At 53.7% G+C, this 16,515-nt stretch overlaps 5 protein-coding genes across 8 annotated transcripts; all 5 read left to right on the forward strand.

The window, feature by feature from the left end:
• Positions 1–33: 33 nt before the first annotated feature.
• ABB37_00390 (60s ribosomal protein L32) lies at positions 34–488 on the forward strand (the record flags this gene model as incomplete). 3 transcript variants are annotated; one of them, XM_015796568.1, is made up of 1 exon in its annotated part: positions 34–488. In XM_015796568.1, exon 1 carries the CDS (start codon positions 87–89, stop codon positions 486–488), a length of 402 nt encoding a protein of 133 aa, XP_015664576.1. In that variant the 5' UTR covers positions 34–86. The 3 variants fall into 3 exon arrangements, with proteins under 3 accessions (XP_015664576.1, XP_015664577.1, XP_015664578.1); XM_015796569.1 differs by having other exon boundaries at positions 63–488; XM_015796570.1 differs by having other exon boundaries at positions 77–488.
• A 650-nt stretch (positions 489–1,138) lies between these two features.
• ABB37_00391 (hypothetical protein) lies at positions 1,139–2,521 on the forward strand (the record flags this gene model as incomplete). 2 transcript variants are annotated; one of them, XM_015796571.1, is made up of 1 exon in its annotated part: positions 1,139–2,521. In XM_015796571.1, the coding sequence occupies exon 1, from the start codon at positions 1,244–1,246 to the stop codon at positions 2,519–2,521; it is 1,278 nt and encodes a 425-aa protein (XP_015664579.1). In that variant the 5' UTR covers positions 1,139–1,243. The 2 variants fall into 2 exon arrangements, with proteins under 2 accessions (XP_015664579.1, XP_015664580.1); XM_015796572.1 differs by having other exon boundaries at positions 1,171–2,521.
• A 927-nt stretch (positions 2,522–3,448) lies between these two features.
• On the forward strand, positions 3,449–5,494 carry ABB37_00392 (hypothetical protein; the record flags this gene model as incomplete). Its single annotated transcript, XM_015796573.1, has 1 exon — positions 3,449–5,494. One exon carries the CDS (start codon positions 3,449–3,451, stop codon positions 5,492–5,494), a length of 2,046 nt encoding a protein of 681 aa, XP_015664581.1.
• Positions 5,495–6,048: 554 nt separating this feature from the next.
• ABB37_00393 (putative mitochondrial calcium motive p-type ATPase) lies at positions 6,049–11,084 on the forward strand (the record flags this gene model as incomplete). Its single annotated transcript, XM_015796574.1, has 1 exon — positions 6,049–11,084. The coding sequence occupies exon 1, from the start codon at positions 7,404–7,406 to the stop codon at positions 11,082–11,084; it is 3,681 nt and encodes a 1,226-aa protein (XP_015664582.1). The 5' UTR covers positions 6,049–7,403.
• A 2,441-nt stretch (positions 11,085–13,525) lies between these two features.
• Positions 13,526–16,269, forward strand: ABB37_00394 (putative 60S ribosomal protein L12; the record flags this gene model as incomplete). Its single annotated transcript, XM_015796575.1, has 1 exon — positions 13,526–16,269. The coding sequence occupies exon 1, from the start codon at positions 14,173–14,175 to the stop codon at positions 16,267–16,269; it is 2,097 nt and encodes a 698-aa protein (XP_015664583.1). The 5' UTR covers positions 13,526–14,172.
• Between the last annotated feature and the right edge of the window lie 246 nt (positions 16,270–16,515).

Raw genomic sequence — 16,515 nt, forward strand, 5'->3', positions numbered from 1 at the left:
TCATCACTGACTGATGCACATTTGATCCAATCTGGTCCTTCGTATTTCTCTCCTTGTCCACTAGTCACTTCATCATAGCGGCAAAAATGGTCAAGCCGATCGTGTCCAAGGCTATCGTGAAGAAGCGCACGAAGCGCTTCACCCGCCATCGCTGCGAGGTCTTCCCTCAGCTGAGCTCGAGCTGGCGCAAGCCCCGCGGTGAGGACTCCCCGGTCCGCCGCCGCTACAAGGGCCAGAAGGCCATGCCGAACAAGGGTTACGGCAGCGACCGCGCCACCAAGTACATCATGCCTTCTGGCTTCAAGGGCTTCCCTATCCAGAACGTGCAGGACCTCTACATGCTGGTGATGCAGAACCGCAAGTACGCTGGCGTCATCTCGCACACCGTTGGCGCCAAGTCTCGCAAGGCTATTGTGCGCAAGGCCCACGAGCTCGACATTCGCCTGATCAACGGCGGCTCCAAGCTGCGCAAGGTGGACACCCACTAGAGACCGAGTGACTTCAACGTGAAGTGATCGTGGACTAAGAACGTCGGGGGATGGGTTCGTACGTATGTTATTCGAGAACGTCGTTTGGGTCAGCAGAGCAAAAGAATTTCGCGTCGCTACAATTCTTTATTTTTTCTTGCTCTTTGCGTGATCAGCGCTGTACGTCCATCCGTATTTCTCTTCGTCGACTTCTGCCCACTTTTGGTTTACGTTTTTTTGTTCTTTGTGTTTTCATCATTTCAAACGATAGCCCCAAAAAGTAAAAACTCACAAGGAGAAAACCCTTTCGCTCTTGTTGTTCGAGAAACGTGCATTCAGAGACATTTTTTTTTTTTGCTGTTGCTCCGATGTCTCACAAAGGTGTCGGCTCTGCTACGCAGCGGCTGGTGATTGTTGCCGCTCACGGTAGCTTTCTTTTGTTTGTTTTCTTTTTCTCTGCCGCACGAGAGGCGTACATGTTGGGGCTTGTGCGATGCTGCTTTTCACCCGGTGCTCGCCGGTTGCTGTGTTGCGTTGTCCCACTCACTTGTGTGTGCACCGCCGCCTCTGCGTGTTCAACAACGTTTTTATTCTCTCACCTCAGTAAGTTCTTTTCTCTCTCTCTCTCTCTCTCCCCCTTCTTTTGCTTCTCTCCTACAAATGCGTGAAATAGTGCGACTCCTTTTTTTTTGCCGTTTTCGAAAGATTGTACGGCGTTTGCTGCTTTCTCGCGGCGACGATACTGACGTCGAGGCAACGATAACAACGAGGAGGACATGAGCACGAAAGGACCGGGCGTCACACATGCGGAGGCCGAGCGACCTGTGGAGCAATGCATCGCCCTCATCGACTACGATGCGCTAAATGCTGATGAGATCAGCTTCAGGGCAGGTGACGTGATCAACGTCATCGGGAAAGGAAGCGCGTCGGGATTTTGGGAGGGCTACGTGGCCGTCCCGACCATTCCCGCCATTGCCACCTTGGAGACCAGCAGTGACAACGAGAGGGACGCCTCCGCTTCGTCTGCGCACGCGCCACACTCGCTGCGCGGGTTATTTCCGAACTGCCTGGTCACGTCGAACATGCGGTTCAAGTCGACCATGGTCAACTACGTTTTTCAGAACGTTGCCCTCTGCCTCTACACGTACCAAGCGCGGGGGGAGGGAGAGATGTCGTTTGCGCCAGGGGACACAATCACCGCGCTGCGGCCGAGTGCGTCGCCGGGTTGGTGGTACGGCACGAAGAGCAACGGCCCAACCTGGACAGCGCCCCCTGTGCGCGCGGAAACGACAAAAACAGCATCTCCGTCGCTCAAGTCTGTGCAGCGATTTGCCGACCCCGCAACGGGCGGCAACGAGCACGGGAGCGCGACGTCATCTGCCGCCACCTCGTCGGCCTCCGCTAACCCGGTTGAACTTCTCTTTCCAACCAACTTTGTCACGTGTGACGTGGTCCTCATTATCTTCAAATTTGCGGGCCGGCAAGCGCACGAGCTGAGCTGCAAAGCCGGGGACGTCGTCCAGGTGCATCGACGTTGGAATGACGGGTGGTGGGAGGGCTCGTTGCGCGAGCGCCGCGGCATCTTTCCGAGCAACTACAGCGTCCCGAACATCTGCACCACCTCCCCACCCCTCTTTTGCGCTCGTTGCCGTTCCGTGTACTCGTCGAACACGTTTCAGTCGACCTGTGCCACGTGTGCCGCGGAGGAGCACGTCGAAGACATCATGCTGCAGTCGCTGGACGCCTACACGAAGGGCGTCATGCCGGTGTACAACTTGTTTGCGGGCATCGACATTGGTCCTCTCAACGAGGGGGATGGAGTGGGCGGTGGGAAGCAAGGGGAAGCCGACGCATCCAAAGCGGCGGCAGCAGATGCGGACAGGCAATCAATGGGTAAGTTACGCACAGCTGTTACGTCCGCCCGCAGCGATCGGAGAAGCAGCGCAGGTATTCATGCGCCTCTGGGTGCTGCGCCCTCACTCCCGCGTGCGACGCTGCTCACCGAGAAGGATCTGGCCGACCTGGCGTCCAACCGAGTGAAGTTGATGGAGTAGCCTATGCACCAGACAAACTTTGTATCACGCCTGTCGAAGTCGACGAATGGCTACGTGGGACACACCTCCAAATTTTTCTTTCTGTCTCTCTCTCCTCATTCGAGCTCTCTTTTTTTTTATTGTTGGCAAGTTTTACTTGATGCTTTCTCTTGTAGTGCATGCTCTACTTGCTGCTCTCTTACATCCAACTACTTCAGTGAAGCGGGAAAGGATCACAACAGCAACAAGAAAACGATGATGTAACGGAGCAGCAGCGCTCACAGTGGGGACGTGAACCATGAGGGCGACCAAGCTGGCGTATGCTGCTGAGGCATGACTACATGGTCTTCGTTTCTTGCGTAAAGAGTGCTCTTTATCTCAACAATAGACCTGTGGCTTGTACGAAATTTTGAATCGGAAATGCCGCCATTGATGTGAAGCGTGTGTTACCTCGAACTCCTTTCTTTTGTTTCTTCCTCCCTCGATCTTCACGCTCTAGCAGCGCCCTCTAATTGTTCACTTCATCTTTTTTTTCCACACTGAATCCCCCCCCCCCCAAGCTTATTCCTTTTGTCATTGACGTTCGGAAGCAGGAACGGTAACGTGTGTTTTGTCGGGGGGCGATATATATATATATATATATTTCTTCTGCTCAGCTGCATCGTCTGCGTTGCTCGTTGGGCGCCTGCAAGGCAGTGTCGTGAACGACGCGCAAACTCCACCGTCTCTCAAGCGCACCAATCTTTCACTTCTATCGAAGAAAAAAAGAATCAAAACAGCAAGCCACACCGAGAACAAAAACACGTCCAAATAGGGGCGTCCGTGAGGTCAAGGTGGGCAATTGGGCATCTGAAAAGGTATCGAACAGGCCGTTACCTTCGAACAAGGCTACGTACTCGCGTGTGTGCAAGTAGAATACGGCAACCGCAACCAGAAGCAATAGCGAAAATGCCACCAAAGAAGCTGAAGGATCTTTCAGATGCTCCGGTCTACACGATGATCCACGAGGATCAGGTACAGTTGCTGTCGGATGCGCTGTTGCGGGAGTACATGCATCGCCGCGGCTTTCGTGCCACGCTAAAAGCCTTCGACGAGGAGCACCCACGCGACGACAACACGATTTCTTCTCGAGCGGTCATGTCTGATCTCATGGCACTGCAACCAGATGATCAGCAGCGCATGAAGGGAGAGGGAATTGAGACGATCATGGAGATGCTGTGCAACTTGCGGGTGGAGCGCCGCGTGGAGGTGGAGAAGCTGACGGCGGAGGCAGCGGCCCCGTTGCCGAAGGTGCCGGCTAAGTATGGCGCGTTGGAGGCGAAATTGGCCGAGCGTGCGGCGCGCAAGGAGAGAAAGCAGAAGCACAAAGGTGTGAAGAAGATGTCGGCGCTGGATGAGCCCACGAGCGGTGCGGGTGGTGAGCGCGCGAAGAAGAGTAAAGCCCACGCACGACTGCCAGAGGAAGTGGCAGAGGCGGGCATGACGATAGACGACCTCCTCAGCAACGCACGCAGCAGCAGCGAAAGCGCATCGTCTGGGAATGACGAGACAGACTCAGAGGAGGAAGACACCCACCAGCCCCACGGTTTAGCGAAGAAGACTTCGACACCCGCGAAAAAAGATCGCAAGAGTTCAGGCTCCAACGCCAGTCCGCCGACCTCATCGCCGTCAGCGGCGCCTGCTGCCGCCAACACCACCACCACCACCACCAAGCCCGCAGGTGCACCGGTGCAGCCGGCTTGGATGGAGCTGGAGAATAAAGCGACAGCGAAGAGTGGTGCGGGGCGCAGCGGGTCAGCGGACAGCAGCGACAATGGCAACGCAGCCGCCGCCAGCAGCGATGACGACGAGAGTGTTGATGCGAACACCCTAGGCGGCGACCCACTGCCCAACGAGCTCCGTGGAGAGCTGAGTGCGGCCTTCCAGCTTCTCTGCGGCTTCGACGGCGGCCTCACGCGTGCTTTTCTCGAGCAGGGCTTCACCTTCGATGAGGACTTGGACTGCGCCCTCATTCAGTGGCGACCCGGCGGCTGCGACGCAGTGGTGGCCTCTGTGCAGGCCTTCGTCGCGGCCTTTTTCTATGAAAAGGAGGTCTACGTGAAGAAGGAGCAGCGGCAGCGAGATTGTTTGCTGCGTGCCGTGAGCACGGTGTTGGAGCAGGCGCAGCCGAACGCCGCTAAGGTGGTGCTGCTCGACGGGGACTGGAAGTTGCAGGGCGGGCAGCCCCGCTTTACCCGTGGTACGCTCCGCCAGCAGGCAAGTTTGACCCGCACGCGCTGCTGGACGCAGCTGAAGAGCTTTGAGGAAGTGAGGGAGGTGCTTCGTGGGACCTTGTTAGACGAGGACCGCTGGATGAAGCCGCGCGGCAGCGGGCTGCTGAGCTTCGTCTTCTCTCTGCTTTTGTCTCGTGGCGTGGATGTCGTGCAGAAGGAGCTGACGGCGGCGATGAATCATGAGGAGCGCCCCTCTCTGCTTTCCACCTCCACGGATGGCCACGCAACTGTTGCGCTGGCTAACCTTATCTTGTCGGGGCGGGCGTCCTCCTTCTGCCATAACGGAATGCAGAACGGAAACCAAATGGGGTACTCCGCCAAGCTCAAGTGTGGAATGTTACTCGGCGACACTCCCTCTACGGATGCAGATGCGTCGCTTCCCTCAACCACCTACACCTACGCGATGGACCCTATCTTCCCTAGTTGGGTGCTGCGGCACAGGAACCACTACGCCAACCTGTACATGACCAAGGACACGCGACAGGTCTTTCAGCAGAAGCTGAACCTGGGCGGGAGCGCCGCGCAGGACTTAGTCTTCTGGGACGCCGCGACGGAGGATGGCTGCTACATCTTGTCTGTGACGGTTCGCAGCATCACCCTTGGCGGCGTCGGTGGTGGAGTGCGCAACGCAAAATCGTTCGTGAACACCGCCATCACGTCCGTGCCGGTCTGGTCCTCCGCAGAGGTGAACTGGAATGGCGAAGCCCCGCTGCGCGATTGATGTGAATTTTCTGTTAAAGCAGCGCGCGTGCACACACACACACCCAAAATGGATCTCGAAGAAGGAACTCAAATTGGCAGCGAACTTTACGCCTTCGAATATGTTATGTAGACTTTAACAAGTGTGTCGGGAAGGTTTGCAGCTCTTTTTTTTTACCTACGGCGTTTTTGTACTCTCATTGCTGGTTCAGCGCGACTGAACGAAACAAAAATAATAGAGATAAAGAAGTGGAGAACAAAAAAACCCCTCACCAACGTGACCGAAACATCGCGAATGGGAGAATAATAATCGTAAAATGTGGTTGGTGCAAAAGCATATGCGTGCTGTACATCCCAAGCTTTACCAAGATGGCTAGCCATCTTGGCGGGCACGTAGCTTGCTGTTTCTAGATGTGCGTGTTCTCTATGCATGCTGAGTGATACACTATCTTCCTCACTCCTTCTCCGCTCTTTTCATGTTTTCACTTCTTATGACGCCATACGTTATTTCCCCTTCTTTCCCCCCTCCCAACCACGCTCGCACACACGCAAAACGCACCATTTACCTTCCTACCAAGTTCATTTGTGCTCTTTAACGTAGCCGCACCTCTTTGCAACAACACAGAAGAGCATATCTCTTTTTTTTTTTTAACAAGAAAAGATTTAATATCATTCCTGGACTTTTTTTCCCTCCAAGAGATTTTCTTCTTTTGCTCTTTGTTTTTTTTTCCCCCTCACAGGAGTCTTTGTCTGTCAAAGAAGACTACTTGCCTCTTCTTCTTTTTTTCTTTTGCATTAAAAACCACACATATAAACCAAAAAAAAACCGTCGCATATTTCCTTCATTTCCTTCTTTTCCTCTTTCTGCTCTCGAGCCACTGAATTTGAATGCACAACTCGAATATAACTCTATCAGAGCCGCCCTTGCTGTAACACCCGAGAAGAAAAGAATTTAAGAAACCGTCATCTGTGGAAAGGAGCCCTCCTACGTTGATCTAAGCGTTCAATCTGCCTAATTCGCCAGGTTTGTCTTGTCCTTTTTTGTGTGTGTGCGTCATCTACCTTTTCCCTCTCCTCTAATTCAATTCTAAAAGAATATATATAAGAGCGTAACTGTGAGAAAAGAGGAAAGTAAAAACCGCCGTTGCCTATTCGTAGCATCTGTATTTTGTCTTCACTACGCTTCTTTTTTTTTTTCGTTTCTCTCTCATTTTTAAGGCTGGAAAGAAGCAAAAAAGAAGCTTTTCTGCTGTACGCATTAACGCCTCTTTCTCCTTCCGCACTGCAGCGTTTTTCTGTGTTACGCCCTCAGTTACACTTCTACGGGAACCAAGCACGGCGTTGAAAATAAAAAAAAGGAGAACATCTCTACCCTTATATACAAAGAGAGAAAATGCAGCAGAAATTTTCTCTAAACTTATTAGTATTACTACTGTTATTGGCTTTTTTTTCTTTCACGGTTGTTTTTGAAACCCCCTTTTTCTTGGTTTCTTTGCTATTTTGCTGTATTTAGCCACCTACATATCATACGTTTTTTTTTGTTTGTTTCTTGAAAGTTAAGTGTCCTTTCTTTGTTGTGAAGCGAAGCTGTTCGATATAAAAAATAAAAAAAGAAAGCTTTTCGTTTTCGTACTCCAGAGGCCCGCCACCGTGTACTCTTCTATTTTTTTGTTTTTACATTACAGTTCGCCAAACAGCACCGAAAGGAACCAAAGAGGACACTCGCAGTGTACTTCAGTGTATCATTAGGCGTAACCCCTGACTACGAGAGCCTCTTGTACAAGCCAAGTGCAGTTTTCAAAGAAAACGAAAAGTCGCTCTTGCCTTGTCTCTAGCTCGTTTCAAAGAAGAAGATCCTTTTTTTTTCTCTCTCCTTGTCACCTGATAACAGAAGATCCCCTTCCGCACCCCAATCCCCGTAAGCGCAAACCATGCCTGTTAACAACCGTGAAAAGGGCGGCTTCCACCCACCGGACGCCTTCTCCTCTGCGGAGCCGGCGGCCGCGATGCATCAGGATCCGAACGCCGACATCGCCGCCGCGCCAGCGGCAGCACCCGCGGGGGGTCCGCCTGTCGCCCAGGTCGCCGCGGCCTCGTCTGACGCCGCAGGTGGCGCCTCCTCCGCCGCGCCCCGTCATAGCCCCAACGACCGGTCTCCGGCGGCGGCGCAGTCGGAGTCGCCTCCTGCGCCGACGACCGCCGCCGCCTCTGGCGCCTTCACCTCCTCGTCTAACCAACCTTCCAAGGGCGTGGACCTGGACGAGGTGGACATCGAGCCCAAGGCGAAGTCAACGGAGGCCGAGGTGGTGCAGCCGGACTACATGTACGACAGCGCCGAGGCGCAGTTCGCCGATGGCGAGAACGGCGGTGCGAAGGACAAGGACGTCGAGATGGCAGAGGTCGATGCCGACACGACGTCCACCGCAGCGGCTCGCCGCGAGGGCCACGTCGACAGCGACGAGAACGCCATGAACTTCGGCGACGAACAGGGCGACGAGCCCACCCCCGAGTTCTACGACCCCGCTGACAAGTTTTGGGCGCTGCAGCTGAAGAACGTCTTCGAGCTGGTGCAGCTGGAGGACCCGCTGTCCGGTCTGGAGAACGAGGACGCCCCGCGGCACGCCAAGGCGCTGGGCGACAACATCATCCCGATCAAGGGTGGCCCAAGCTGGATCATTATTCTGTTGAATCAGTTCAAGAACGCCATCACGATTGTGCTGCTGATCGTTATTGTCATCAGCGGTGTCTTCAAGGATTGGGCCGAGTTCGGTGTCGTGCTCTTCGTCCTTTTCTTCAATGCTTTTCTCGGTTTCTACCAGGAGTACGGCGCAGAGAAGTCGCTGGCGAGTCTGAAGCAGATGACGGCCGGCGTGGCGAAGGTGCTGCGCAGCGGTGTGCCGGAGATCATCTTCATCGACGAGGTTGTCGTGGGCGACGTCATCGTGCTGGAGCAGGGCGCCTCCGTGCCGGCGGACTGCCGCGTCTTCGAGTCTAATGGACTGGAGGTGGACGAGGCCCTGTTGACGGGTGAGGCGCTGCCGGTCGTGAAGCACGCCAACGTCATTCACGACCCTGAAAACCGCCTCGCCCTCGGCGACCGCAAGAACATGGTGTACCGCAACACCCTCGTAACGCAGGGGCGCGGCAAGGCCGTTGTGGTAGCCGGCGGCCTGCACACCGAGATGGGCAAGCTCGCGAAGCGCCTCAACGACGGCAAGAGTGGCGGAAAGACGGCCCTCATGAAGAAACTGGACTACATGATGTACTTTTTGTTTCTCTGCTGCGCAGTTCTAGCCGTGGTGGTGTTTGCGGCGAACAAGATGAAGTACACGCCGGCTACGCTATCGTACGCGACGGCCGTTGCCATCGCTATTCTGCCGGAGTCGCTGTGCGCCGTGATTACGGTGGCCATGACCGTCTCGGTGAAGCGCATGGCCCAGCAGAAGTGCATTGTGCGGAAGTTGCCCGTGCTGGAGGTGCTCGGCAACGTGACGGACATCTGCTCCGACAAGACCGGTACGCTGACGGAGAACAAGATGGTTGTCAAGAAGGCCGTTATCAGTGTCGATGACATTTACAGCGTCGGTGGTGCGCCTTACGAGACCTACGGCGACTTCTTCCCTGCCATGAAGAACGGCGTGAACCCGTCGCCGGTGCAAATGTCCACCAAGCTGGATGCAGCGTACATCTACGAGTTCATGAAGTGCTCCGCGTTGTGCAGCACGACGGTGTTGCACATCTCCGAGGACGACGCCGACACGCTCGCCGGCAACGGTAACCCGACGGAGATTGCCATCCAGGTCATGACGTGGAAGGCGGGGATGAACCGTGACAGGCTGGAGGAAGAGGGCTGGGAGTGCATCACGGAGTACGCCTTCGACTCCAAGATCAAGCGCATGTCCACCGCCTGGGAAAACAAGGCGAAAGGCGAGCTGTACCTCTGCACCAAGGGTGCCCCCGAGCGCGTGATTGAGCTGTGCAACTACAAGCTGGATGAGCAGGGTAACACGCAGCACTTGACCCAGGAGGACCGCGCGAAGGTGGACCAGCACATCAAGGACCTCGCCGCGCAGGGCCTCCGCACGATTTGCCTCTCGTACCGCAAGGACGCCACCCGTCTCTTCCCCATCCCGACCAACCAGCCCTTCATCGACGCCTACGACCGCGATCAAGTGGAGAAGGACCTGGTGTTTCTCGGCATCGTCGGTATCTACGACCCGCCGCGGCCGGAGTCGCGCCCGTCCGTGATTGCTTGCCAGCACGCCGGCATCTGTGTCCGCATGCTCACCGGCGACCACACGTCCACCGCCGGCAGCATCGCGTCCATGCTGAACATCATCAACCGCCGTGACCTGGAGGACCCGGTGAAGCTGCAGGCGGGCCCCGACTTTGACAAGATCGACTCCGACATCATCGATAGCTGGGCGGACCTTCCAGTGGTGGTCGGCCGCTGCTCGCCCGAGTCGAAGGTGCGCATGATCGAGTCCCTGCACCGCCGCAAGCGTGTTGTGGCCATGACGGGCGACGGCTTCAACGACTCACCGAGTATCAAGATTGCGGATATCGGCTGCGCGATGGGCTCCGGCGTGGATGTGACGAAGGGCGTCGCCGATTTGGTCATTACCGACGACAACTTCTCGACCATCGTCAAGGCCGTCGCGGAGGGGCGCCGTATCTCGCAGTGCATCCGCAAGTTCGTCGTGCATTTGCTCTCCAGTAACGTCGCCGAGGTTATTGCGCTGATTTGCGGTCTGCCGATCAGCCACGAGGGCGAGTCTGTGTTCATCTTGTCGCCGATTGAGATTCTGTGGTTGAACATGTTCACCTCGGCCCCGCCAGCCACCGGCCTTTCGCTCGACCGGGCCACCGACGACATTCTGCAGGTGCCACCGAACACTGCCGGGTTCTTCACGATCGAGCTCATTTCAGACACCGTCGTGTACGGCTTCTGGCTCGGCGCAGTCACGCTGTGCGGCTTCGCGGTCGTCCTCTACGGCTTAACGGATGGACCTGCCGGGACGCACTGCAACAATCACGACGGCTCCGGCTGCTCGAGCATCTGGCGGGCTCGCTGTACCGCCTTCGGCATTCTCTATTTTGGCCTGCTTCTGCACTCCTACACCGTGCGGCACCCGCGTCTATCGGTCTTCAGGATGCACTGGTTCGACAACAAGTGGATTTACGGCTCCTGCATCCTCGGCACGGCGCTGTTCGTGCCGATTGTGTACGTCAAGCCCATCGCACACGGTCTCTTCCTGCACGAGATGATCACCTGGGAGTGGGCGGTCATCGCGATTGGCGTCATTATTTTTGTCGCCTCGTGTGAGATTTACAAAGTTATCAAGAACTGCGCCTTCCCCATCAGCACAGTTCTTGTCGAGGTCGACAGTGAGGGCCAAGAGACGGAGGAGCAGCGCCAGAAGGAGTACAACACTTTCACGCGCGCCATGCCGGATGACCGTAGCGTCGAGGAGATCGCCAACGAGAACCTGCGCATGTCATTCGCCTCTCTGGCGGGCAGCGTAGCAACGGCCAATACCGGCTCCTTCCGCGTGCCGGCGCAGCAACAGAAGAAGAAGAAGCGCATCTCTCTCTTCCGCAGGCGCGCGTAAGAGAGAAAACAATATTAGGAATAAAAATAGTTAAGAAGAAAAAGTAAAACGGATGCTTTGAGAATAATAAACACGTCTTTTAGTATGTTGAATGAGGCAATTTTCCTTTTTTTTGCTCCTCAACGAACGTTAAGGGTTCTCTCTCTCTTCATTCTTTTCTTTTTTCTCAAGTGCTTTTGGTTTTCAAGGGTCTTTATTGTCGTGATACCATTAGCAACAATAAAACGCCGTGGTGAAAAAGAGCGTTTCCTATAATATGAAAAAAAGCGAATTGGCTTAGCGTGATCACTGTTCTCACTCACACAATATCTCTCCTTTTCTAGTTAAAGAAAAGCAGCTTCACGGTTTACGTTCGGTGTTCCCTTGCTTTTCTCTTCACCGCTATTTCGAGCTTCGAGATAACCTTCTTTTTTTTCTTTCTACCGTTGACCTTCGCTGTGCCCTTTGGCTCCCTGATGTGGGACAATTCGCAGCTTATCATAGTAATAGAATGAAAAACTGCCTTTTCTTTTTTCCTTGTCTTCACCTTTTTGTTGTTTGCTGTTTTCTCTCTCAAGTGACCGTTAAATGCTTTTTTCTTCTTCGTTTGCCTTCTAAGCAGCAACAAGTACTTCTATATATTCTGCTACTTTCTGTTGCGGTTATTAACTATATAAAACTTTGCGGTTAGCCTTTGTGCTGCGGGAGTTACTTGACAAACCACGTTCATACGCTTTAAAAAAAAAAAAGGGTGTAAAAAGAAACGAGAATCCGAAACACACAAGTGAACTCCGTTTTTTTCTTTGTCTGTAGCGTTTGCGTGTGTACTGCAGCAGCGTGTACACAAACGTCTTGTTGTATTTTTTTTGTTTTCTCTCTCCTAATTGCCTTTTCCTTCTGTTGTACATGATGTGCTGGCCTCCCAAATTCTGCTTGTTCTCGTTGACGGGTCCGTTTCTCACCACTGCAGCGCAATGTATGGCGTTGTTACATGGAGAATCAAATCACCCGTCTTTTTCTGTTCTTTCAAGCACCGGCCGTGAGCAATTTAAGCATCACATTTGCGGTATCGTTCTTCATTTTATCATTCACTCCATACTTTAACACGGATTATTAAAAAGTATGATGTAAGACGGATGCCTGTTGTTTTCTTCTTTTTTCTTCTTTTTTTTCTCTTTTTCTCTGTTTGCGCGATCCGCCGGAGTCACACGGGCATCACCCCTTTCGTGTTAAGTGTATTTTTGCCCACCTTTCAAGCGGTAAACACGGGAAAAAGGGACTGACACAAGAATGGATAGCGAAACGAAGAGGCGTTAGAGCGCTAAAACATCAGCAAGTGATGACAGATCTCTACATGCACAAACATCCAAATACAACCTGAAAGAGTATAAGCATGAGCTTGTGAGTTTTCTGCTCTGCGCCCCTTTCTTTTTGTGTGTGTGTGTTGTCGTAATTCGTGTTCACAAGCAACAGGATGCTCTTTCGAAGCCACGCCATTTTCGTTCTTGCCAATGTCCCATTTTTCTTGTGCAACCAACCGGTCAAGCAGTGTACGTACGTAAAGAGAAGCTACGTTTTCGGTTTTGCTTTCTTTCGTTTCGTCTGTTTGGAGGGCAACCGTGAAGTGTGTTGCGCCATTTGGAGCTGTAAAGAAAAATACGTCTCTAACTGTGTTCTCTCCTTTGCTTATGTTGATGTTATCATTGATTTTCTTATTTTTGTTCTGCCCCGCTTCGCTTTTTGTGGCCGCGCTACGATATCGCAAGTGTTTTGTTGTTGTTCTTCTTCTTACTCTCTTTGGTTTTTTTTTTCCTACGTGAGACTCTGAAGCGCGAAAAGTTAGAGAAAACCACCGGGGACTGAAAAACCAGCAAAGTGGTTTTGATGTACGAGATCGAAAGAAGTCTCCGTAAAAAAGAAGAAGGAGAATCAGTGTGTTCGCACGTCTTTCCCTCTACCCGTTTTTTTTCTAACATACACAGACACACGCACCTGTGAATCTGTCCTAGCAGCTACGTCGCGTAATGGGTAAAAAACAAAGCACACACGCACACACAAAAACAAGGGAAACGCACCCCCTCCCTGCTTCCAATTTATAGGTGTGCGAAAGCAAACACGCATGCGTGTCTCTGCATCCGCGTATCGCTTCTACTGTCGTTCAACTCCAAATCGAAAAGAGCGAGCGAGCGAGCGAGAAGCAGCCGCCTTTTTCGCGAAGAACGGCGAAACCACATATCTTCAGTCGGTGTTATCGCGCTTTTCTGTTTTTGCAACAGTAGCTTTGTAGCTACCAAAAATAGTTTCTACTTCTCCTGCTCCCCATGCACCTTCTTCTTTTGTTTCTGTTGCCCATCACCGCTGATACACTTATGTTTCTTCGGGCCCCAACAATATCCGTTAAACATACCGTTCAATACACACACGTGCATTCGTGAACCTTTGTCTCAAACACTCACACACACAGAGTTTGCTTTTTATACATTTTTTTGCCATTAGGTTTGTGAAACGGTTTCTTTTCCCTTCGATCTCATTTGCCTTGTTTGATATATATATATGATTGCCCTTACTTTCAGGCAAAGTAAAAGGTTTTATATTTCAAGCAACGTAGACACACACTTGCACACATAGCGCATCTCCTTTCCACGCCTTTTTTTAGTCGGTTGCGAAGCACTCACAAGCTGCCTCCGCAGACACCGATAAACCAAGCAGGAAAAATAGTTTTAAAGACTACTCACAGAGAGTGAAAAATAAAAGAGGGAGGTTAGAGTGACCAGACTCGCGTAGTAGACTTACCCTGTCTTCTCTATTTGATTCTTTACTCTCTTTTTTTCCCGGTTCTATCCTCCATTGTTCTTTTTTTTCTTCAGCTTTCCTGTATCTCACAGCGTCCTCAACAGCATTGCTTCGTTTTTGTTGTCGTAAGCAGCGAAAACACGAAAAACGTGACAGGTTGCTTCAGAGCGTTGTGCCCAATAGCGTTAGTTTTGACATACGGTTTGTTGGTTTCCTTCTTTGTACCTCTGTCGTCGTCTTTCTTTTCTTCTCTCCTTCTCATTCCTATTTGTCTCTTTTATTTGTTTCTTTCCACCTCCGTAACGACCACTTCAAGATGACGACCGTTGGCAATCAACGTGTGATGGTGTCCGTCCGTGTGCGTCCGATGCTGCGTGAGGGCGCCATCAACCAGCAGCAGGAGAAGTTCGAGCTGCAGGGCGTTTACCGCGTCGGCGATAATGGTCTTCGGGTGGAGCTCACGAAGCCTGGCGAACCGTCCAAGAGCAGTTTGTTCTCCTTCGATTACATCTTTGATCAGGAGAGCACGCAGCTGGAGGTGTACGAGGACGCCGTTGTGGACATGGTCGATGCCGCGCTGGTGGGCGTCAACGCGACCCTTCTCGCCTACGGCCAAACGGGCTCAGGTAAGACCTTCACAGTGCTGGGTGATGTGAAACCGAACCCGCTCGAAAACGATTTACTCACGACCAACAGCGGCATGTTCTTGCGTGTGCTGAGCGACTTGATGGATTACAAGATCCGTCAGGCGAAGAAGGGCTGGCACGTGGTCGTCGGTTTGAGCTGTATGGAGATCTACAACGAGAACATTCGTGACCTCTTCGGCGGCAAGCCCGGCACGGCGCCGCCGCCGCTGAAGGCGGTGATGATCGGCGAGGACGTGATACTGCCGTCGTTGATCATCAAGGAGATGAGGTCGCTGCAGGCGGTGTTCAACGAAATTCAACTTGCCATTTCCCGTCGCTCCACCCGTGCCACCGACTCGAACTCTTCCTCCAGTCGCAGTCACTGCCTCTTCTCGATCGACATCCTGCAGCAGGCTGCCAGCGCCGCAGCACCGTCGCTCTCTATTCTGGATCAGTCGAACAAAGCGAACAGCGCGCAAAAGTCGGGCGACAAGCGAGCGGTAACGCCGACTTCGAAGAAGGGCGGTAACGCGAACGGAGGTAGCAACCAGCCGGAGGCCGTCCTGCCGCCGTATGAGATGCCGTTTCAGGGCACCATTTTCCGCCTACCGGAGCAGAAGGAGCCCATCTACGCCAGCAAGATCATCCTGGCCGACTTGGCTGGTAGCGAGCGCATCAACCGCAGTCACGTGACCGGCGCGGGTCTGAAGGAGGCCACGTCGATCAACAGCAGTCTGACGGCGCTCGGGAATGTCGTGCACAGTCTGCACGAGGGCAGCTTCGTCAGCTACCGCATCTCGAACCTCACGTCGCTGCTGAAGCCCACCTTCTCGCACCCAAGCTCGCGTGTGCTGCTGCTCGCCCAGTGCTCGCCGACGCAGCTCACGTACGACGAGACGGTCAGCACGCTGCACTTCGCAAACAAGGTGAAGGACATGAAGGTCACCTCGTCCACCGGGGCGGAGGCGGAGAAACTGCAGTTCGACTTCCTCGAGTCCGGCAAGACGTACGACTCGCTGCTTGCTGATCTGCACATCTTCGCGATCGACGCGATGGCGAAGCCGGCCGTCATTCGCCGCAAGCTGCCCCAGCACGACGGTGTCTACTACGATGTGAACGCCAGCAAAGCCGGTAAGACGGCGAAGGTGAACGTGAAGGACCGTCGTGCTGCGGCGGAAGAGATGGGCGCCATGACTGAGGCGGAGCGGGAGCGCGCGCAGCTGCAGGCGCAGCAGGATAAGGAGAAGGCGGAGGAGGCGACGAGGGTGAGGAACGCCATCGACGAGCAGCGCGACGAGTACGTCAAGGAGAACGCCAAGGCGCTCATGGAGACGAGGAAAATGATTGATGAACAAGTGTCCTTGCGCGCCCACCACGCCGCCCAGCAGACGCTGCTTGAGTCTGCTGCCCGCAGCACCCAGATTATGGAGGAGGAGGCCGAGGAGTGGGCCGCGTTGAATCTCCAGTACCTGCAAGAACACCGGAATTCCTGCCAGACAGAGGTGGCGAGCAGCTCGGAGCGGCTCGAGGCGGTATCGCGTGAGGTTAACCGCCAGCTCCTCGCCGCGGCGGCGCACGAGACGGCTGAGACGGCGGCCGACGACACTCGCTACGCGCTGTCCACGTGGAGCCACTGCAACGCCAAGCGCTTCTTCTCGAACTGTATGGAGCTGCGCGAGGATCAGATGTGCGTGCTGAGCGTCTCGCGTGGAAACGCGGCGCTGGAACGCTGGAAGAGGAGCAACGCGCCGCTGTTGAAAAAGTTTCAGGAAGAGAACAGGGTGTAGTAAACGAGCACAAGCGGCAAAACGGTTTCGCCGTTCATTTCTATCTCTTTTTTTTTTTGAGGAGTTGGTGATGAAGGAGGCCTGCAGTACCACACAAGCAACAGGGTGTGCACTGGAGCTTCTGGCGGCATCTTTTCAGGCCGTCCACCTAGGTCCTGTTGCCTTCGCTGCTCAGCAGTTCTTCTTCTCCAAAATCTTTATCTTCATCGTGCCGCGTCGTCCCGTTCTGCTGTAAGAGGCTTTGTC

The sequence above is a fragment of the Leptomonas pyrrhocoris genome (assembly GCF_001293395.1).
Source record: "Leptomonas pyrrhocoris isolate H10 chromosome Unknown, whole genome shotgun sequence".
In the NCBI taxonomy this organism is placed as follows: Eukaryota; Euglenozoa; class Kinetoplastea; order Trypanosomatida; family Trypanosomatidae; genus Leptomonas; species Leptomonas pyrrhocoris.